The sequence below is a fragment of the Osmerus eperlanus genome, chromosome 12 (genome assembly GCF_963692335.1).
Source record: "Osmerus eperlanus chromosome 12, fOsmEpe2.1, whole genome shotgun sequence".
NCBI classification, from domain to species: Eukaryota; Metazoa; Chordata; class Actinopteri; order Osmeriformes; family Osmeridae; genus Osmerus; species Osmerus eperlanus.
The window spans coordinates 7,324,060-7,345,881 of record NC_085029.1 but is presented as its reverse complement, the minus strand read 5'-3'; the positions used below and the strand labels follow the sequence as shown (position 1 = coordinate 7,345,881).

The window sequence follows — 21,822 nt, the reverse complement described above, 5'->3', positions numbered from 1 at the left end:
TGTTCCAGTCGCTCCGGTGTGATAGAGAAGCTGGAGGCCCTGGAGCTGGAGAACGCTGAGAGGATGGAGGTGGAGGAGGCAGGCAGGGGGCGGAGGCAGGCAGGGCCGCAGCGAGCAGCGCCGCTTCCACAGAGAGGTATACCCTACCCCCCGTGTGTGTGTGCGTGCACGCGTACACGCTTTGGTGGGTGTTTAACAGTATACGCATTGTGTACAAGTTAACCATGGATGTGTTTCAAATGCCCAGACGGCGCTACGAAGCTACTCTCCTCCTCTCCACCCCCCCCCCCCCCCCCATCTTCTTTGAATGAAGAAAGTTATTTCCCTCCCACCCTTCCCCTCTTCCTCCTTTTCTCAAATGTTTCTACTTTCTTCTTTCTTGCTTCGTCTTCTCCCTACCCCTTTTCACATCTCTCTCTCTCTCTCTCTCTCTTCTCTCTCTCTCTCTCTCTCTCTCTCTCTCTCTCTCTCTCTCTCTCTCTCTCTCTCTCTCTCTCTCTCTCTCTCTCTCTCCTCTCTCTCTCTCTCTCTCTCTCTCTCTCTCTCTCTCTCTCTCTCTCTCTCTCTCTCTCTCCTCTCTTCTCTCTCTCTCTCTCTCTTCTCTCTCTCTCTCTCTCTCTCTCTCTCTCTCTCTCTCTCTCTCTCTCTCTCTCTCTCTCTCTCTCTCTCTCTCTCTCTCTCTCTCTCTCTCTCTCTCTCTCTCTCTCTCTCTCTCACGCTCTCTCTCTCTCTCGCTCTCTCGCTCTCTCTCTCGCTCTCTCTCTCGCTCTCTCTCTCGCTCTCTCTCTCTCTCGCTCTCTCTCTCGCTCTCTCTCTCGCTCTCTGTCTCGCTCTCTGTCTCGCTCTCTGTCTCTGTCTCTGTCTCTCTGTCTCTGTCTCTCTGTCTCTCTCTCTCTCTCTCTCTCTGTCTCTCTCTCCCCCCCCGGCCCGCCCCCGTCCTGTCTTTGTTTGGGTTAGGGCCTCGGGGGGGGGGGGGGGTCAGAGTGTGCTCGGGTTCATTTCCAGTTTCCATTCTGTGGTCGGAGTCCCCTGGTAATTGTGCTTCCCTTTCCCAGCCTGGTCAGAGAAGAGCCCAGGAGAACACTGAGCCCCTCACACACACACACACAGTCACACACAGTCACACACAGTCACGGCCCTCCACAGAGACTCGTTCTTCAGTAATCTAGCCACTGTCATCAGCAGACTGTCCTAGACTGTCTCCCCAGGTTGTTTACGGTTTAGCATGCCTCCGCGCAGAGTCTGAGCGCCAGCACTCGAAAGATCTGTTCCCTCTTGTTCCTGCCTCTTGCAGTCTCTTCTAGTTCCCCTGCTCTCTGGGTCAGTGCAGGGTTGCTGAGGGGGTACGTCTGTGGTAGGCCGGGTGAGATAGGAAAGGATCTCGATCGTATCATTGTCCCCAACGTTTTTGGACGTCTCTGACGTTTCTCTGTCGAATCAGTTTCCTCTGAAGGATGTTTGGCGACCGTTTGTAATGACGAAAGTAAGTCCGTTTCAATACACCCAAGGACAATGTTTATAGAATTTCTCAACAATAATCAAGACGAGAGAGGGGTACCATGTCTGGGGGAATTGTGACGTGAGCTTTCTGCCGCCCCAGACATCCGTAGTCTCCAGCTGTGGGCTGATATCATCTGCCAAACTGAGGTGGACGTCACTGAGCATTAGCTGCTAGCTCGAGCTAGCTAGCTAACTCCTACTACTGGAACCTTCCGTCAACCAATAGCAATGCAATCGGGAATAAAACACACATTTTGACACCTTTCACGTCTGGGTTACAGTAATGCAAAAACTTGGAGGAGCTGTGGTGGCTAGAATATAAAGTATATCAAATGTGAGTTGACAGTAAAGCCTTTGCTGGTAGCACAATAGTACCAATAGTATGCCTTGCTGGTAGCAAGAACACTAATAACCAGTCTGTGTGCATGTTTGTGTTCCAGGAGCAGAGGCATGACCCTGGCCAGGGCCTGGACTTCCCCTCCACCCTGCCCCCCCTGAGGAGAGCCAAGTCCCTGGACCGCCGCACCACCGAGTCTGTGATGACCGTGAGTGTCTCCTCCCTCGTCCTCGCCCCTCTCTCCTCCCCACATGGCCTCCCTCATCCCCCCTCGCCCTCTCTCTCCTCCCCACATGGCCTCCCTCATCCCCCCTCGCCCTCTCTCTCCTCCCCACATGGCCTCCCTCATCCCCCCTCGCCCTCTCTCTCCTCCCCACATGGCCTCCCTCATCCCCCCTCGCCCTCTCTCTCCTCCCCCCATGGACTCCCTCACCCTCTCTGCTCCAGTGCAGGGGATGTGGCTCTGGGGTCTCCAGCCTCCCATGCAGCTGGTCTGCAGGGGCTAGGCCAGTACAGCCCCTCACTGCCCCGGGCCTGGGAGATAGGAGGGGAGTGTTTGTGTCTGTCACCAGAGGCCCGCCCAGGGTCGTTGACCGCAGGGTGAGAGTGGCTGAGAGTTTGGCCTTGGAGTCGGCAGGTGACTTGGGCCGGCCTCTCATTGGTCCAAATGCGCTGGAGGCTCGGGGGGGAGCGCAGCAGAACAATCAGGCGATGTTGTTTGCCCAAGGTGTGTGTATGAACGTTTGTGTGTGTGTGTGTGTGTGTGTACGTATGTGTGTACGTATGTGTGTGGGCTGAAGGAGTTGTGTCTGAAGGGCCAGACAATAGACCTGCTGTTCACCTCAGCTGTAGGGTTAACCTAGGTGGAACCACAGGGCCTGGACCTGGGGGGGCAAGGAGTGGTTAGGTGGGGGCATGGAAAAAATCCTCTGTTATACCAAACTGTTGTTTAACTAACAATCTTGTTTGTCTGAAATAAGTCATTATGGCTCCTTGGTTGGGAAACCTTAACCCTGATCTGGTTGGTGAGGCAATACTGTGATGGAAACAATGCAACAACAATTCGGTTTGTTTGGTTTAATACATCATTTGTGATCGGGATTAGGTTCAGGGATTATTGGTAGCTGTGGGAAAGTTGTGCTTTTGATACCGTAGCGTGTAGCCCTAACTAAAATGAAAAACACCTACAAAAACAACTCTGACCTTTCTTTACTCCTTGAGACTAACTAGTCTGTTTTGTGTGTGTGACTGCTGTGTGTGTGTGTGTGTGTGTGTGTGTGTGTGTGTGTGTGTGTGTGTGTGTGTGTGTGTGTGTGTGTGTGTGTGTGTGTGTGTGTGTGTGTGTGTGTGTGTGTGTGTGTGTGTGTGTGTGTGTGTGTGTGTGTGTGTGTGTGTGTGTGTGTGTGTGTGTGTGTGTGTGTGTGTGTGTGTGTGTGTGTGTGTGTGTGTGTGTGTGTGTGTGTGTGTTGTAGTGCAGTCCTCCAGGCAGCTGGGGGCAGTGCAGCCTGCCCTTCCTCTCCTCAGGTTACCCTCCTGCTCTCTCTGTGTGCAGCCATGCCCTGTAACAGTGCACCTGTATGGCTGTGTGTGTTTATGAATGAGCAGGGTGTGTGTGCGTCTGAGTCACCAGACCTCCACTGCTTCCCCAAGGCACTGTTCACATGCCTGCGTTGTGTGTGTGCGCGCGTGGGCGGGTACTTGTGTGTGTGTTTTCCCCTCCACTGTGTGGTAGCACACCAGGCGACAATACTGGACACTGAAGTTGGATTAGTGGATAGAGGCGGTCTCAAACGACTGGTCTGGGGTCCGATTCCTTCGTACCCCTCCGAGGGTTGAGAGAACGTGCGAGGAGGCAAAATCTGACCCTAGATCAGAGTTATGGCCCACTTTTTTTTCTGTATTTGTTAGTGCATGTTGGAATGATTTTTTCTGCTCTTAATCCTTAATTATTTTGTCTTTCGAGGATGACCAGAGTCAGAGACCAATTGTTTCTCATCATATGTCATAAGACTTAGAATATAACTTAGTCGATTATTATTTAAGTGCAGAAAAATGTGTTGTGTGTTGGTTTTTAAAGTGCTTCAGCTAACCCTCGTTCGATCCAGACAGCAAAGTAGGTTCAGGTGAGTTGGCTGTTGTCATGCTGCTCATGTGACCTGGGTGTAGAGCAGTGATTGGCTGCCGTTGATCACCTGGTACCTGTGTGATTAGCATCTCCCAGCTCGTCCTGCATGGGGGTTAGAGAGTCGGGCACAGCACTGCATCCCTGTGGGACAATGTCATAACTAGAGTTTGAGAGTGCCATGAGGACTGGTGTAAACTGTTTTCTCTGTCTCCTCCTGTCTCTGTTTGTCTGTCTGTCCTCCTCTCTCTCTCTCTCTCTCTCTCTCTCTCTCTCTCTGTCTCTCTGTCTCTCTCTGTGTCTCTGTCTCTATCCCTCTGTCTCTGTCTTTCCTCCATTCTGTTTGTCTGTCCTCCTGTCTGTCTCTCTACCCCTCTATCTCTCTCTCCTTGTCTATCTCTGTCTCTCCTTCCCTGTCTTGCTCTCTGTCTCTCTCTGTCTCTCTTTCCCTCCCTCTCTCTCTGTCTCTCTCTCTCCACCTCCGACAGCCTGATCTACTGAACTTCAAGAAGGGCTGGATGGTGAAGCTGGACGAGCAAGCGCAGGTACGGCACCCTACCTGTGTACGCACGCAGCAGCGGCAAACGTGACACCGCAGCCGTCTCCCCCGTGACATGAGCCTGGGTCTGCACGCGGGGCTCATCAGCACCCATGAAAGCACCAGGGCCCCCCAGTTCAAACGGCCATCTGAACTGTCCACCTCAAGCAATTCGAGAACGCCTGTAGCATTCTATGGCCTTTGGGGGGGCCTTTGATGGCGGCGCTTCAATGGCTGGCAGTTGAAAGAGTAGGGAGGTGCTTCCAAGTCTTTTAAAGATGGACCTTATGTAGACAAGTGAGGGGATGGAGAGAGTTCTTGTTAGAGACTGCCTGTTAGAGTGCTGCCAGGTAATACTCGTCGGATACTGGTTTGAAAAGGTTTTCCAATCTCAATCCGTTTATCATCAGTTGCGTTTTATTCATGGCTCGAAAGCAGTCCTTGTTCACATGGATCGATCGGATGAACCTGTTTCTGCCTTTTTCAATGTCTTGCGGCTTGTCCTAACCTTGTCTCTGACCTCTCATTGGCCTTCCCCTCCTCTCCGCTGCCCCCCTGCAGTGGAAGAAGTATTGGTTCGTGCTGACAGATCACAGTCTACGCTACTACAAGGACTCCATCGCTGAGGAGGTAGAGTCTCACCTCCCAAACACTCTCCTGGACCCTCGGTGACTGATGCCGTTTTACTGTTTCTGTCAGCATGACTGCTATTGACTTTGAGGGGCGGGGGGGGGGGGTGGTTATAGTTGGTGGTTATAGTCCAAGTTATAGTCCCGCTTGTAAAAGCGGTGTTCAAATAAGACTTTAAAGGGGTCATAGAATGATAGAATGACAGCGGTGGCTTTTTTGAAACCGCTCGTTTTACAGCGGCAGTTTCAAATTGTGAGATTTATATAGGAAAGAGGTGTCAATGGGCTTTGAGATTCACTGTATGTCCATTTTACACACCGAACTGTCGTTATTCAACTATGACAAGGTAAACTCGGTTTTGCATTCTATGACCCCTTTAAATATATACACTTAGTGCTGTGCAAAAGTCCATGATCTCAACGTGACAACTGTCTTAAAAATATATTTGGTCTACTGATATAGGAACATGTTTTAGTCTTGTCATTATTTTGATTTTTTAAAGAATGAACTTTTTATATATATATTTTTTTATTTGCGCCCAAGACTTTTGCACAGTACTGTATGTGTATATTGTTTCTGTTGTGTCAGCAGACCAGATGTGCATGTGTGTGAGGAACTCCTTGTGTCCTCAGGCCTCAGACCTGGACGGCGAGATCGACCTGTCCACCTGCTACAACGTCACGGAGTACCAGGCTCAGCGCAACTACGGCTTCCAGATCCACGTGAGTGTCCTCTCTCTCCTCACCACAGCTCGTCCGGACAGCTTTTAGCCACTGCGACCCGCTTAGAATAGCTGAAGCGAGCCATGGCTGATTAGCCTTGTCGTTGGTCGTACTTGTGAAGTTACTATATCCACAGCTATTTGTTTGCAAAAGATCATGAAGTGTAGACGTCTTCTTCTTCAGACCCAGGAGGGCGTCCACACCCTGTCGGCCATGACGGCAGGAATCCGCAGGAACTGGATCCTGGCGGTCATGAAGAACGTGAGGCCCTCCTCCACAGCCCCGGATGTGGCCAGGTCAGCATCTTCCACACCTGCTCTTTGGAACGCAAAAAATCTGACAAAAGAAAATACATGTTTCCTGTGTTCTTGTCAAAAGGTAGCTTGCCGTGTCGTATCATTTTCTGTCTTGAAAGAGACGATATTGACTCACCAATATTGACTTGTCCCACCACCACTTTATACAGCCTAATGCTGTGTCATGTTCTCACGTGGCAGACACGTTTATCCAAAGCAACACACGGGGTGATTTGAACCCGCGAGCTTTTGATCTGCAGTCAAATGCTCTACAACTGAGCAATACCCATCCCTCATGTGTCTTCAATTCTCCATGTTCCTGTGCCCAGCCCCCCACCCCCAGACAGTAAAGCCCTGTGAGTTTTAGTCATTCATGTTTGTGCCTTGTGCCCGCCCCGCCCCTCCCACCACCACCTTCCCCCCAGCTCCACCGAGGACCACGGCTCCTTCGCCCCCTCGGAGGCCCTGGCGAGGCCCGACGTGACCCACGACTTCCCCTCCTCCTCCGAGGCCTCCTCCGCGGAGCGGGAGCCCGGCCAGGGCCCCAAGAAGAGCCGGGCGCGCGAGCGCCGGCGAGAGGGACGCTCCAAGACCTTCGACTGGGCCGAGTTCCGACCCATCGCCCAGGCCATGGCCCAGCAGCGGGCCCAGGAGGCCGAGCCCCTGCAGGCCGACCCGGGAGACCCCGAGCGGAGCCGGCGGAGGGAGGAGAGGAGGAAGAGGTACGAGTCCGTGACCGGATCCTCCGCCGAGCCGGCGGCTGCGGGGGAGGGCGGCCAGATGGACTTTGAGAGCGGGGGGGGGGAGAGGGCCCCGGGGGAAGGCCCTGCGGGTCCGGGGTCTGTGGACAGGCACCAGAAGGTGGAGGAGGTGATCGAGCAGCACTGGCAGCAGGTGGAGAACACGCCCATACGGGAGGAGAGGAGGGTTCCCCTGCCGTCGGCTCTGCAGACCAGGGACACGGCCGAGCTGGAGAAACTGCTGGAGAGCTACAAGAAAGGGGTCTGTGTGTGTGTGTGTGTGTGTGCGTATGAGTGTTTGTGAAAGAGAATTTAAAATAAAATAATAGTCTCACATTTTCGTAAACATTCCTCATAGTACGCCAGTAGTATGGGATAGTATGCAAGTGTACATTTCCTGTGTCAATCTGGTGGTGTTCTGTAGAACCCAGACCAGCAGCCCAACACGATACTCTAGCGAGAGCTTGTAGCATGTCCTCCTCCCCCCCTCTGCTGACGCCTGGCCCCTCCCTCTCCCAGGTAGAAGAGCTGAAGGGACAGCTGGACAGCTGTCACCACCAGCTTCTGGACTCCAACCAGCACAAGCAGGAGCTGGAGCTGCAACTGAGGACGGCTCTGGATCGAGAGCAGCACGTCCGGACTGGGTACATCTCCCCTGTAAGAGCCCCGGTTTATCTCTTACCTCCTTTTCTTGGTCTCTCTCTCTCTCTCTCTCTCTGTGTTCCTCATCGCTCTTTTTTCACCGTATTTCACTCTCTCCGTCCTCTTTTTATCTTTCTATCTATCACTCTCCATCCCTTTTTACCCTTGTCTTTCTCACCCTCATCGCTCTCTCTCTCTTCCTCATCTCTCCCTCTCCCATATATTGCCCTTGCCATTTTTCTCTTCTTTCCCAGCGCTCTGCTGTTTTATTATGTATCATATTATATGGAGGCCAGCTGTTTGAGCTCACACCATTTCCTCTCCTATTATGTAACATTCCTTTGCATGTTGTATTTTATCGATAAGACAACATCCAACAACAAACTGACACCAGAGCTGCGATAAAAAAAAAAAAACGGCTACGAAGACAAGCCTCTGCATGAGTTCATTGCATGTGAAAAGAAACATGGAAGATCTTTTTGATTTCGATTTTCTTTTATATCGTGTTTTAAGTCTTCCTCAACTTCTCTTCGCTCATCTCTCTCCGCTGTGTTTCGTTACGTCACGGCGGAAGTCATGAAACTCATGCTGGCACTTTTTGGATTGAGCATTCAATGACTGACAATAATTAACACGAGGCTTTGATGATGGCGTCTCTGTGCTGGGGTCAAGGCATGAAAGCTCAGGGGTTCTTTGGCTGCCAACAGTTTAGGTGTGGTCTCTCGTGTGTAGTGTGCAGGCTGGAGATGTGACGTAAACCTTTGGCTCGTCTTGTTTGAAACGTTATGCGGTCAAATGAATCCTCCTATTTCATCTGCTGTACGTGGACTAGTAACCTTTTCCAGTTTGTGCGTCCCATATTCTGCACTGGTGGTGAGCAACACAAAGCCCAGAATCTGTGAGGCTTCAACTTGTTTGTGTCGAATATAAGAAACGTGTGTGCACTCGTGTGCGAGTTGGCGTGTGTGTGTGCAAGAGAGCAATGTTTGTATGCTTGATTGAGAATCATCTAGCTGCGTTTATAGTTATGAGAAGATTGAGGACTGATCGTTGTCAAGGTTGATGGAGTAGAAGAGTTTTCAGTTGACAGGATGGGGTGCCTTGAGGGTTTAACAGAACCCAGATGTTTTCTGTTTGCGTTTGAAAAAGGGGTCTAGGTTTCTAAATATCAGGTAATTGTTCAGTCCATAGAAAAGTGCATATTAATTGTGCATATGATTAGGCTATGTCATGACATCATTTTGAATTCTTAATTTTGATTAAGTATTAATAGAGTATAATTTCACAGTTAAGACTAGAACGACGTAGTTTGGCTTCATTGGCATTATTACAGTGCAATCATTTTCATCTTTTTGGATTGTTAGAAAAGTAGATACAAGGCTTTCTTTCTTTTGTATAACCCAGTGTGCCTCCCATCTCTAAATAAACCATCTAGCTAGTACTAATTTTGCATCACTTACCCCATGAAATAACCTTTAACCGTTTAATGTGCATGATCTCTTGTGATTTACTAACAAAGGCCATTTATTCTCTCTCCAGCCCTCTAATATACAATCTTATAATTACAATCTTATGATGGATACCTATTTGTAATGTTTTTTTAAAAATCATTAATAGTTCATTTACATAATTACGTACAATGTAATACAAATGGAATATGGTAAATGTTTTCATGTAAATCTGAAAATTGGGGCAAGTAATTCATAAAACCTTTAGGCCTAGTTCTTTTTTTCACTTCCCCCCCCTGCTGTGTGTTAACAAAGTCTCTGGTCCCTTTTCCAAGCTGGAGCATCCGACCGGTCTGGATGCCGATGTTGCGGCCCAGACGAAGAGGCCTGAACTGGTTAGTTCTCAAGCTCAGAGCTTGACAAAGAAGTACCAGGAGACCAAAGAGCTCCTGCAGCTGCAAGAACTGAAAAAGCGCAATATGCAGGCACAGCTTGGCCTCTCGCTTTCTCACGCCTCCGCCGAGGAACCTTGCCTTTCTGAAACACCCCAAACCCCCAGTTCGGAAAGCCCTCCCCCCGAACCTGTCCAGAAAACAGTTAGTTTTGTCATCCATGATAGCGCAGACAGGATTCTTAAGATTGAGGAATTAACATCAGGCCAGCCACTAACCCTGAGTGTGTTAGTTACGCTACTGCGATCACTTGAGGGTGCGAGTCAGGAAGTAGATAGACAGGGTAGCTGTCAGAAGCTTCTGGACACATGGAAGTATCAACAGGAGGCGGAGAACGAAACCATAAAGAAGAGCTTAGCCAAGGCCGGCGAAAGCATCCGAGACTACGAGTCTCGTCTTTTGACCATGGAGGACATGCTAGGAAGGGTTCACAAGCAGAAGGTGGAGAGCCTCAAAAACCCGTACGGCCCTCTCTGCAAGATCGAAGACCACCCGGAAATGCACGAGATCACCATCGGGACGCTGTCGCAGAGGGTCGAGCTGCTGACCAGCGAGAACGCAGCGCTGACCCAGCGCTACCAGGAGATGCTGAACCAGCTCACCGAGGCGGACAGGGAGATAGACCGGCTGAAAGCGGAGCTGGGCGCCCTGCAGGAAGGGAAACAGCACCTGCTGCTCGTGGAGGAGCTGAACCGCGTCAAGGCGCAGCTGGCTGAAAGCAAGGCCAGCGCGATCGACAGGGAGTACTACGAGAGAGAGCTGAACGAGAAGTCCCACAGGCTCCATGAAGCCCTGGTCACGTTGGAGATGCTGGGAGACAGTCTAAAGGACACGGAGAGGAGACTGCAGCTGAAGGAGGCCACACTGAGAGGCCTGGGGTTCCACATGGAGGACGGCCGGGCGGACCAGTCCCCGCTGGAGGGAGAGCGACTCAGAGAGCAGCTGGCCGCCACGGAGGCCAAGCTGGCCGAGACTGACAAGCTCCTCCAGTCCACAGAGGGGCGCTGTAGGGAACTCCAAGCCCAGAACGCAGAGCTTAAAACCAGGTGTGAGGAGGCAGTTTGGGTCGGTAGTCGGAAGCTTCTAGAGGCGCAGAATGAAAGATGGACGACGCAAACCGGGTCAGGGGAAGAGGGGATAGCAAGTAGGGCTAGAGAAGAAGCGACGGCACATGTTGTTGATGAAGAACGGATGCAGACGGATGAGAAGCAGGTTGTAGACGACGGGGTTATACAGGAAGTAGCAGGGGACCTCAAGATGAAGTCGGTGGCCCTCAGCACGGTGTTAGAGATGCTGGTGAAGGTAGACTGTAACGTGGAGAAGTTGCGTAGCGATTGGAGAAGCGCTTTGCTTAGCACAGATTGCCTTGAGACGGCAGGAGGGGAGCAGGTTGAAGTGAGTGAGAGGCTGGTGGAGACGTTGGTAGCGGGAGTGGAGTTCTGGAGTCAGCTGTTAGGCGCTATTAAGGTCAGCCCCGGATGCTCACAAAGTGAACCTTCCTTTGAAAGGTGCGTTGCCGAGCGGATGGTGGCAGAGAAGAGTGCTCTGCTTTTGGTGAGCAGACGAGCACCTCAGATGAAGGTTGACGGCGAAGAGACGACGTCTGAGACGGTGTCCGACACTGTCGTTTTGAAAGATCTAGTGGAGACTTTACGAGAGAAAGTACGTTTATTCACCCAAATTGCCTCCGCCGTCACCATGTCGACCAACAGCAAGCTAATGTCCTTGGTGCTAGCTAGCTTTTCAGGCAGTCCCAAGAAACGTTGGTCGGAGTATCTGTCGGACGCCATGACAGAGGCTCACAACTCCTATCTCCTCAGTAGGCTGAAATTCCAACATGTCCTACGGCCGAACGCCAGCCAGGTTCAAACTCGCAGCTCCGACTGTCCAAACTGCCTTTGGCTTAAAAACCAGAACCGAGATCTCCAATGCAAACTGCAAGACCTTCAAAATCGTCTGTCAGACAAGGAAAGCCAAAGAGGAGACTACCAAACAACAACACCCAAAACACACATTCAGATTGAGGGAGAGCCCATCGACTCCCTGGACAAGGCCATTCAGCTCCAAGACATGATCGCCAAGCACAAGAAGGAGCTACGCGAGGTGAAAGACGTCTACGAACAGGAGGTTGAGAAGCTCCGGCAAGAAGTGGCCAAGGCGGGCGAGACTCTGCGCTTGCGGTCCGAGGAGAACGTGAAAGAGATCGACTCCCTCACCATCTGCATGGAGAACCTGAAGCAGAAGCACGAGGCAGAGAGGAGGAACATCTTGGAGAGGTTCCAGAGGGAGATGGAGGAGCTGCGAAGTGTGCTCGGCCCGGGAGGAGATGCCCCTGGCGGCCCGGAGGGTCGTGGAGCGCTGCCCACCGAGTCCTCCCCCTCCGCCCTCAAAGAGCGTCTCCAGGAGCTGGTGGCCCAGGTCTTGGCCCTGACGGAGGAGATGAGGCGGCGCGAGCAGCAGGGAGACACGACGACGCTCCGGCTGAAATACGAGAAAGATCTGGAAAGCCTGAAGGTGGAAGCGTTCCCTTGTCCTTGCTGTTCTCCATCCGTGATGCCTTGTGTCTCCTTGTGGCACCCCCAGACCCACCCCACCTCCCCCCTCCGTTCCTTCCCCAACCCCCTCCTCGCCTACCTAACCCTGCTGGCCTTTCCTCTGCTCTCTGTAGACTCTGTAACCTTCAGTGTTGCATGGTGACTAACCCTGTCCTGTAGTGCATGTGATCGTTGATGCTAAGTTGTGTAGCCTGCCGAGGAACCCATTTTGTTGATCGGTTCGCTACCAGAACCTTGTCAGAAAGTTAGGTTAGCTGAGCCAATGTTTGGGCACGACTTGTATTCAGTTCCAACATGCATCAACATATTCAGTGTGAACATATAGGCGAGTTGTCCAGTTTTAAGTTGCTTCTTAAATGAGTTCCTCTGTAGTGTTAGTTTGATGTGCTTAACAATGTTTTCTTCTCCTCAGCCGTTGTAGACTGGTTACAAAGACAAAGAGTTTACCCATTTTTTTTAATTAAGTGATCAAAACAAGTTTGGGAAAATCTATTCTAGTCTTTTTATTGTATTTTTATCAATCTTTTTTTTTTTTTTACCACAGAAAAATGCATGGGGTTTACCTCTTTGTCTTTGTTTGTGTCTAGTTTTACAGACTGAAACTTTCCCTTTTCTAACTGGTTAACAACATGTGAATATTATTTCAAAACGAATTGCAAATGATTAACTGGTTTAATCGTTTGGTTTCCAGACAAATAGAAAAATGATATTGCTCAGTATATAGTGCCAACAAATGGTTAAACTTATTTAAATATATGCTTGTGTAAACAGTGATTTTCACTCAGCTTCGTTTATAAGTGTTTACTATGCATTACTCTCCATATAAGGTAGTTTCAATATGCAGATTAGCTTTTAGACTTGTTTCTGCCAGCAACAGATCGGCTGGGTTTTTGATGAGGGGCCAATGAGTTTGAGCAAGGAACCATTTTATAATTCTTGTCAGATTTGTCTGCTGAGTTCATGTCTTTTAAAGATCACAGTGTGTGTATATATACCTCTTCCTGTATTGAGTCTTTAATAGTTTAGAAGTACTCAGTTGTGTATACCCACAACCCCCTCACCCCTAAACAGGATGTGGGGCCTCTGTGTCTGTCTGGCACTCTCTTGCTCTGTCTCTCTCTCTTTCCTGCTCTCTCTTGCTCTCTCTCTCTTGCTCTCTCTCTCTTGCTCTCTCTCATTCTACCCCTATCGTTTTCATTCTGTCTCTCCCTCCCTCACACGAGCCAACCGAGACGCACGGAACAAGTATCTAAACAAAACTGCAGGTGCTGCTCGCCGTGATGTCAGAGCAGGAAGTCTCCGTTTACCCTGCGGGGGGGCAGTTGGCTCAGCACGGCTCTCACAGTTGGCTTCCCGGGCCTGGCTTCCGAGCTCTGGAGAGTTATCCCTGTGAAAACAGGCCCGGGGCGGCCCCGTTTGGCCGTCCAGGCCGTGGCAGGGAGAGCAGGGGGCAGAACCTCTGACTGAGCACTCAGATTAGTGTCTCTGAATAGAGGACGGAAGCGGGCCTAGGTTTTGGGTCGAGCCAGACGGAAGGCCATTCAAGTCCCCTCTTGTGGAAACATGCACTGTAATTATAATAGCATTGGTGAATGGCTCCCTTTTCCAAAGCGTGGTGGTTGGGATTACTCCCCTCTCCCACCCCCTACCCCCCGTTCTCCGCGTTACCTAAAGGTGTTAGTGCGAGGCTGGCAGCCTTTCCTCGTTTGACACTGGCTGGGGCGGTGTGCCAGCTCGATCCTTTTTCGAATTAGTCCACGAGTTGGGTTGCGGATCCAGCTCCAATCCCACATTCCACCCAAACAGTTGGCCAACAGCAACGGCTCATGGTTTTACGCGCATAAGCGCTCAGACGATTGCAACAGAATTCAGACATTACACCAGACATGAACTTGAGTTGTAATTGACATTTTATAAGAGGCGACCCAGAGTCGGCACAAACCTGGCTGGGACTTCTGCTCACCCTAGGGGGGAGTAAGGGCATGTGGTCTAACCCCTTTGCTGCCCACGCATTCCTTTAGCATGTTCAAGTATTCTGTTGTCCTTTTAACCCTCCGCTAACCGCCGGCTCATGGCTAACGTGCTGTAGCTAGCTGCGTGTTTGCAGTCTCGGCGTCCGTGGAACGGTTTCTCAGCCCTGGTCGAGGCAGAGGCACTAGAGTTTTCCCTGGTTTGGTTCACATGGTCAGGAACAACTCTTGGTCCTAGCTGAGACCCCGTGTGGATGTGCATTGTTGTGCGCTCACTGTGTGTGTTCTGACTGTGTGTCTATGCGCACTGACAGTATGTGCGAGCTGACTGTGGGTGTGCTCAGTGTGGTTGTTTATGTGCTGATTGTGTGTGTGTGTGTGTACTGACTGTGTGTCCTCTGCCCTGCAGGCCACTTGTGAGCGGGGCTTCACCGCCATGGAGGAGTCCCACCAGAGGGTGGTGGACGAGCTCCTGAGGAAGCACCAGCGCGAGCTGGAGAACCTGCAGGAGGAGAAGGAGCGGCTGCTGGCCGAGGAGACGGCCGCCACCATCTCTGGTCAGTGCTGTTCTGACAGGAAGCTACAGAGAAGGACGTTAAAGAGCAGGAAGCTACGGAGCAGGAAGTTACGGAGCAGGGAGTTACGGAGCAGGAAGTTACGGAGCAGGAAGTTACGGAGCAGGGAGTTACGGAGCAGGGAGTTACGGAGCAGGAAGTTACGGAGCAGGAAGTTACCGAGCAGGGAGTTACCGAGCAGGGAGTTACCGAGCAGGGAGTTACCGAGCAGGAAGTTACGGAGCAGGAAGTTACCGAGCAGGGAGTTACCGAGCAGGAAGTTACCGAGCAGGGAGTTACCGAGCAGGGAGTTACCGAGCAGAGAGTTACCGAGCAGGGAGTTACCGAGCAGGAAGTTATGGGGCAGGTAAATCATTTGTGCCCCCTTCATTTTGTGCTTGAGAGGTGAAGCTCGCTCTAGAAGTTGTTGACTTACCCTAAATGTCACTCCTTTCTTAAAGACGTCCATTAATCTCTGGCCTTGGATCAGATCCCAACCTCTGTTTTGATGCTCTTGGTCAGTAACACCCCAGATAGACTGTCTTAATGTAATGGATTCATTTAGCAGACCCCTTGACCTACAGTCAAATGCTCTATCACTGAGCTATATACACACATACAGTATATAGATCAAAGCCTAATCCCAACTCCAGTGGGATCAGTTTAGTTGTTAATGAGATGCTCATGACTGTTTTATTAAGGTGAGGTAAATGTGTGATGCAAGTTGTTAAAACACAGACCCAAATGGACAACATAACACATCCCTGAAATAGCCTACAAAACACTTCTGGTCATGTGACAAACAGACGCTCGTTGTTCTAGCCGAAATAAAAGTCTGTTACGCGACGGCCAATGTCCGCAGGTTGTTTCCGCCAGGAGCCGGCCTCTCCTCTCAATGCCCCTCTTTGTTTGTGGTTGCCGTAGCGATCGAGGCGATGAAGAACGCCCACCGGTCGGAGCTGGAGAAGGAGCTGGAGAAGGTGCGCAAGACGGGCAACAACACGGAGAGCGCAGACATTGAGGAGATCCGCAGGCAGCACGAGTACGTTTGAACCCCCCTCCCCCTTCCCCCAGGAACCTCGGGACGGTTCCCTTGTCGCAACAAGAATAGGGTTTCAAGTCGTTCACTTGAAATCTGACTCGCGCTCCGAGGCGCTGACTCGGCTACCTGACTTTAGCCCATGTCAGTTCCCCAGAACACCTCACACTCCTCTCCCGCTTGACAAGTAGATGACAGATGGAGATAAAACCTCCTTGATTTATAACTTTAATGAATCTTCAGTCTCGGATGTATTGCCGGCAGCCAGGCGACTAGCTGAGACTTGACAGGCTCGCTGCTTGCATCTTCACACCTGCCCACGCTGTGATAGGCTTACTGTTCCCAGAGACCTGTGGGGCAGCTGGGCTCTGACTGACTTGACTGATGACGCCGCGTAGCAGACTTTAGCGCGTGGGTTTAGCATGGCCGTGCCATCATCAGAGCCAGGGGAAGATTCCCACAGAGATGTACATGACTCAACAAACTGTCCCCGAGGCTGTTTCGAGGCTGAGGTTGTTTCTGGGTGGCCTCAGAAACTCTGTGCAGAGGCTGAGTGGGTTGGGGGTTCATGGGCTGGGTGGGTGGAGGGTTTAGGGGCTTGGTTGGTGGGTGGGTGGAGGGATCAGGTGCTGAATGTGTGTGTGGGTGGAGGGTTCAGGGGCTGGGTGGGTGGGTGGGTGGAGGGTATAGCGGGTGGGTGGGTGGGTGGGTGGAAGGTACAGGGGCTGGGTGGGTGGAGGGTATAGCGGTGGGGTGGGTGGGTGGAAGGTACAGGGGCTGGGTGGGTGGGTGGAGGGTATAGCGGTGGGGTGGGTGGGTGGGTGGAAGGTACAGGGGCTGGGTGGTGTGGAGTGTTCAGGGCCTGTTTGGCTGCGTGGAGAACTCAGGCTGGCTGGCTGTAGGGTTCAAGCTGTCGGGAGGGTTCAGGATGAGCAGACAATGTCTGTATGTGTGTGTCTCGCTGTGCCAGCTGTAACCATGGTAACCGGGCGCTGAGGTAGCAGGACGACCTTGCCAAGCTTTGGAATTTCAGACACAGTTTAAGTCGTCCCAAGGACGAAGCCTGTTTGGCTACCTGCCTGCCGGCTTGGCTTGCTTGTTGTCTGGCTGGCTGTCTGTCTGCATACCTATCTGTCTGTCTGGCTGCCTGTCTTTCTCTCTCCCTCTCTTCCTCAAACTTGTTCTCTCGCTCTCGCTCTCGCTCTCTCTCTCGCTCTCTCTCTCGCTCTCTCTCTCGCTCTCTCTCTCGCTCGCTCTCGCTCTCTCGCTCTCTCTCTCGCTCTCTCGCTCTCTCTCTCTGGTGCCGAGGCTGTGTTTGACCCTGTGTGTGTGTGTGTGCGCACTGCAGGGAGGAGCTGTGCTCGTTCCAGCGGGAGATCGAGGTGCTGTCAGAACAGTACTCCCAGAAGTGCCTGGAGAATGCCCACCTGGCCCAGGCGCTGGAGGCAGAGAGGCAGGCCCTCCGCCAGTGTCAGAGAGAGAACCAGGAGCTCAACGCACACAACCAGGTGGACACACATACACACATACTGTATATATGATCACAGACACCGGTTTCTCTCTCTCTTCGCCCTCACCCCCTCATTCAGTCTCTCTCCCAACCTCTCTCTCTCTCCCTCCACACACACACACGCATCACACCAGTTCTGAATTAGTTGTCATTATGTTGTCAGGAGCTGAACAACCGTCTGGCAGCAGAGATCACCAAGATGCGCTCCATGACCAGTGAGGAGGGAGACTGCTGCACCCTGGTCCAGGGCAAGGAGCTGTATGAGCTGGAGGTAGGCCCAGTCCTAGTCCCAGTATTAATATTAGGCCCAGTCCTAGTCCCAGTACTAATATTAGGCCCATGTCCAGTCCTAGTCCCAGTATTAATATTAGGCCCAGTCCTAGTCCCAGTACTAATATTAGGCCCATGCCCAATCCTAGTCCCAGTATTAATATTAGGCCCAGTCCTAGTCCCAGTACTAATATTAGGTCCAGTCCCAGTACTAATATTAGGTCCAGGTCCAGTCCTAGTCCCAGTATTAATATTAGGCCCAGTCCCAGTATTAATATTAGGCCCAGTTCTAGTCCCAGTATTAATATTAGGCCCAGTCCCAGTATTAATATTAGGCCCAGTCCTAGTCCCAGTACTAATATTAGACACAGTCCTAGTCCCAGTACTAATATTAGGCCCAGTACTAGTCCCAGTCCTAGTTCTAATTTCAGGCCAGACTTGGACTCAGGCCTTGTTTAGTCTCAGTCCCAGTCTCCGTCCCAGACAGAATCTCAGTCTCAAGGACTGGATCTCATCCCAGCAGGCCTGACACTGTATGGAGGTGCTGCTGGTTCTGACCTGCTGCTGTGTCTGTGCAGGTGATGCTGAGGGTGAAGGAGTCGGAGGTGCAGTACCTGAAGCAGGAGATCAACTCCCTGAAGGATGAACTTCAGGCAGCCCAAAGAGTACGTGTTTGTCAGAGGTGAAGTTTCAACTCGAAGAAACAAAAAACAAAAAAAACAGACTCTAAATGCTGATTGTGTTTGTTTGTGTGTTTGCGTGTGTGCCCAGGATAAGAAGTATGCGACAGACAAGTACAAGGACATCTACACGGAGCTGAGCATCGTGAAGGCCAAAGCAGAGCGGGACCTGGGCCGGCTGAGAGACCAGCTGCAGCTGGCCCACGAGGCCCTGGGGGAGCCCTCGCTGGAGGAGGTGGAGCGAGGAGGCTACGGTACACACACACACAGCCCATAACCATCTATCTGTATAGTCATGTATTAGTAAGTCTAATACACACCTCTGATACACTTCCTCTCTAACCTAGCTAGCAGCACTGTTATAGTGAGCTGGGGCTAGCAGCACTGTTTTAGTGAGCTGGGGCTAGCAGCACTGTTATAGTGAGCTGGGGCTAGCAGCACTGTTTTAGTGAGCTGGGGCTAGCAGCACTGTTATACAGTCAGCTCAGTTAGCACTACTGTCAAACTGAGCTCCTTCTGCGCTCTCCTCTCAGATATCATGAAGTCCAAAAGCAACCCAGACATTCTCAAGATGGCCGCTGCCGCCGCCAAACGCTCAGAGCGCACCATGAGGTCAAAGGTAGGGTCCCCTCGCCCTCACACACTGTCCCAGCACCAGCTGTCAGCTCTAAACACGTCCCAATCAGACCTACATAACAGTCAGATAGATTTAATTGGAGGTTACGGTACTTAAAACATGAAAGGGGGAAGGGGGTTGTAGACTTGGTTGTCTGTAGTTAGTCTGCAAGACCAGCGCAGAAAGAGACTAAAAGAGTTTTATTTGGAAGGAGACGGTCACAGCCAGTAGAGGTCTCCCTGCTCTGTGAAAGGTGCACTTTTTTTGTGTTGTCGCAGACCGCCACCTAGCGGTCAACCACTGTAACAGCATTGTAATTGCACACTCCAGTGACGCATTCGCTTTATCCCAAAACAAACACGCACACAAAACCTCATAGACGATTGACCATTTGACCTCCTAATTGTGGATTGTAACCACTGCATGTGTGTACCAGCCACCTTGTGTATGTGCTAGAACTAACAGGAGACATCCTGGTGGAGATGGATCTCTCTCTCTCGTCTAACACACACATACTGGTGTGTTCTCCCCCCTTCTGTCCTCAGTCTGTGAGTCGTGACATGCCCTGGGACAGCTAGGGCTGCCTGAGGACCGATAGGCCTACCCTTCTCCTTTTAGGTAAACCAAACCCAGACCCACACTATAGAACGGTGCCTGGTTGACCTTTTGGAGGGCAAAGTCGATCTAGGAATGTTGTGGGGTTTCCCACAGTGGCGTCTGCGTGGATTATTACTCGGGATGAGAAGCGGGGGAATCTTGCACAGAAAGAATATGCTCGTGTGTGTGTGTGTGTGAGTGAGACTATGTAGGATGTCTATGTATGTATATTGTGTGTGTGTGAGTCAGACTATGGAGGATGTCTGTGTATGTATATTGTGTGTGTGTGTGTGTGTGTGTGTGTGTGAGACCATGGAGTGTGTGTGTGTGTGTGTGACTATGCAGGGTGTATGTGTGTGTGCGCGTGCGTGTGTGTGTGTGAGACTATGCAGGATGTCTGTGTATGTATATTGTGTGTGTGAGACTATGCAGGATGTCTGTGTATGTATATTGTGTGTGAGACTATGCAGGATGTCTGTGTATGTATATTGTGTGTGTGTGTGTGAGTGAGACCATGTAGGATGTCTGTGTATGTATATTGTGTGTGTGTGAGTGAGACTGTAGGATGTCTGTTCATAACATAGTGTGTGGCGATGTGCAGCTTGTTGGTGTCCTGCCTGTAGGTGACTTTCCTCTGTCTCTCGTACCACGGGCCTCCGATCACCAGGTCGCCTCCCTCCACAATGCTCACCAGCCTTCACACTGTGGTTGACTGTACGGATGGAAGTGTTTCATCCTCTTTTACCTCTGGTTTCTTTCCTTTGTTGATTTGTATGACTTTGAATGCATGTCATATTTGCGCACGCGCGCGCGTGTGTTCTATCTTAGCAAAGATAGAAGGGCTTACTGGTCGATCAGATTTCACACTTCACAGGATGGTCGGGAGTGATTCAAGAGCTTCTGTTCAACTTGATCACTAACGTTTTTTTTTATTGTTTTCTCTCCCCATGTTCTCACCCCGCCTCTCCCTCCTTTCTCTTTCTCTCTCGGTCTTTCTTTCTTTCTCGTACTCATCCCCCCCTTCCCCACTCTCTCATTCTGTCTATTGTCTCTGTCTGTCTCTGTTTCTCTTCTCCTCCCCCTCTCTCTGTGTCTCTCTCTCCACCCTTCCCCCCCTCTCTCTGTGTCCCCCACGCCCCCTCTCGTTCTGTCTCTGTCTCTCTGCAGAGTCTGAAGGAAGGGCTGACAGCTGAGCAGAGACTCCACCTGTTCGACAACAAAGACACTAAGGAGTTCTGACGGGGACGTGTAGTCCACCAACGCTGCATGTTTAGAGGCTCACTATATTTTAGCTCTGTAATGTACTTACTTAGAAACACACTGGTCACAAACACACGCAATGTGTATATATATATACATATATATATATATATATATACAATATATTAAAAAACACATGGTATAAAGTTTCAATTTCATGTCTATAGAAGAAGAGTCTGCATTCTATGCACTTCGGTTACTGTGACATTTGTTTTGCGTTTTGATTGCCATGTCTTACTGTAAATACTCTGTATTGTTTTTAATGAAGCGTCTTATCAAGCATACACTAAATCGTGACTGAGTAAGCTACTGTTTTAACTCCTTAGACTGTTATTAGCCAAAGGAGTAAGTGACGGCTAAACACATTGATGATCAAATAACCCTCACGTAACCAATGGTAGGAACGATGTTGCCTTCAGGCCTGTGTATTATGCTTTGGTGTGGTCAGTGTGCACATGTTGAAGCTTTCCTCCAAACCCTTATCATTTCAGCACAGATGGAAGTCTTGCTAAATAAACAAGATATGGGAAGAAAATATTTGCCTGCATCACTGTACAAGTAAACTAGCTGTTGCACAGGATATTGCTTATTCAATGCCTGAAGTGTTGGCTTGTATATGGTGAATACACATCATAGATTGTTTTCCTGAAATCTTTGACCGTTTTGAAATTATCCCGTGACAGGTGACTGCTGAATGCGTATGGATGGGATTTGCTTATTATAAAAATGAATATAAATATATATATTTACATTTATATAATTTTTCTCCCATCTCTCTGTAATGATATTGGTCCAGTTTATGGGAGGGAGTTCTTGGGTTATGTTTGTAGTCATGTTCAGTGGCAGTCCCTGTGTATTTATTTAAATGTTTTGGGGTTTTGTTGCTCATTCCCATTCTCACTGTACTCTCTTATTGTAAATATACAGCAAATGTACACCAACTGACAACAGATTTATTAGCAATAAATATTTTTGCACCATGTGTTTGAATATTTTCAAATCTGTCATTTCTCTAATTGGACAGTTATATATATTTTTTTCTTATTTATGTCCTGTAGTGGTCTGGCTGATAAACAACCCATGAGTTACAAAGTTGTCTCTGCTGCCCCTGTAAGAAACCGTTACAATAAATGTGTAGTGTTTAGTCAGATATAGATTGATGCTTCATCCAAACGTGTTTAAGTACAAAACGATATACTATTCTACTGTAAATTTTGAGGTTTGGGGGTTTCGTAAACTGACAATTTGGACCCCATAAATAAGTAGCTCTAACTGCAGTCCAACCCAAAAAATCTAGTTAACCGCAAGGACTTTAATATTCATATCAACTAAATATAAACAAAC

At 50.2% G+C, this 21,822-nt stretch overlaps 1 protein-coding gene across 1 annotated transcript in view; it reads left to right on the top strand.

The window, feature by feature from the left end:
• mprip (myosin phosphatase Rho interacting protein) overlaps positions 1-21,460 on the top strand; it is a 36,680-nt gene extending 15,220 nt beyond the window's left edge. The window contains 18 exon segments of the mRNA XM_062475530.1: positions 9-87; positions 89-136; positions 1,941-2,045; positions 4,448-4,504; positions 5,059-5,127; positions 5,760-5,849; positions 6,033-6,145; positions 6,571-7,147; positions 7,405-7,542; positions 9,311-9,370; positions 14,362-14,509; positions 15,431-15,548; positions 16,894-17,053; positions 17,219-17,326; positions 17,904-17,990; positions 18,097-18,259; positions 18,539-18,624; positions 20,386-21,460. Coding sequence (XP_062331514.1) covers positions 9-87; positions 89-136; positions 1,941-2,045; positions 4,448-4,504; positions 5,059-5,127; positions 5,760-5,849; positions 6,033-6,145; positions 6,571-7,147; positions 7,405-7,542; positions 9,311-9,370; positions 14,362-14,509; positions 15,431-15,548; positions 16,894-17,053; positions 17,219-17,326; positions 17,904-17,990; positions 18,097-18,259; positions 18,539-18,624; positions 20,386-20,457 — 2,278 coding nt within the window. The 3' untranslated portion in view covers positions 20,458-21,460.
• Positions 21,461-21,822: the final 362 nt, after the last annotated feature.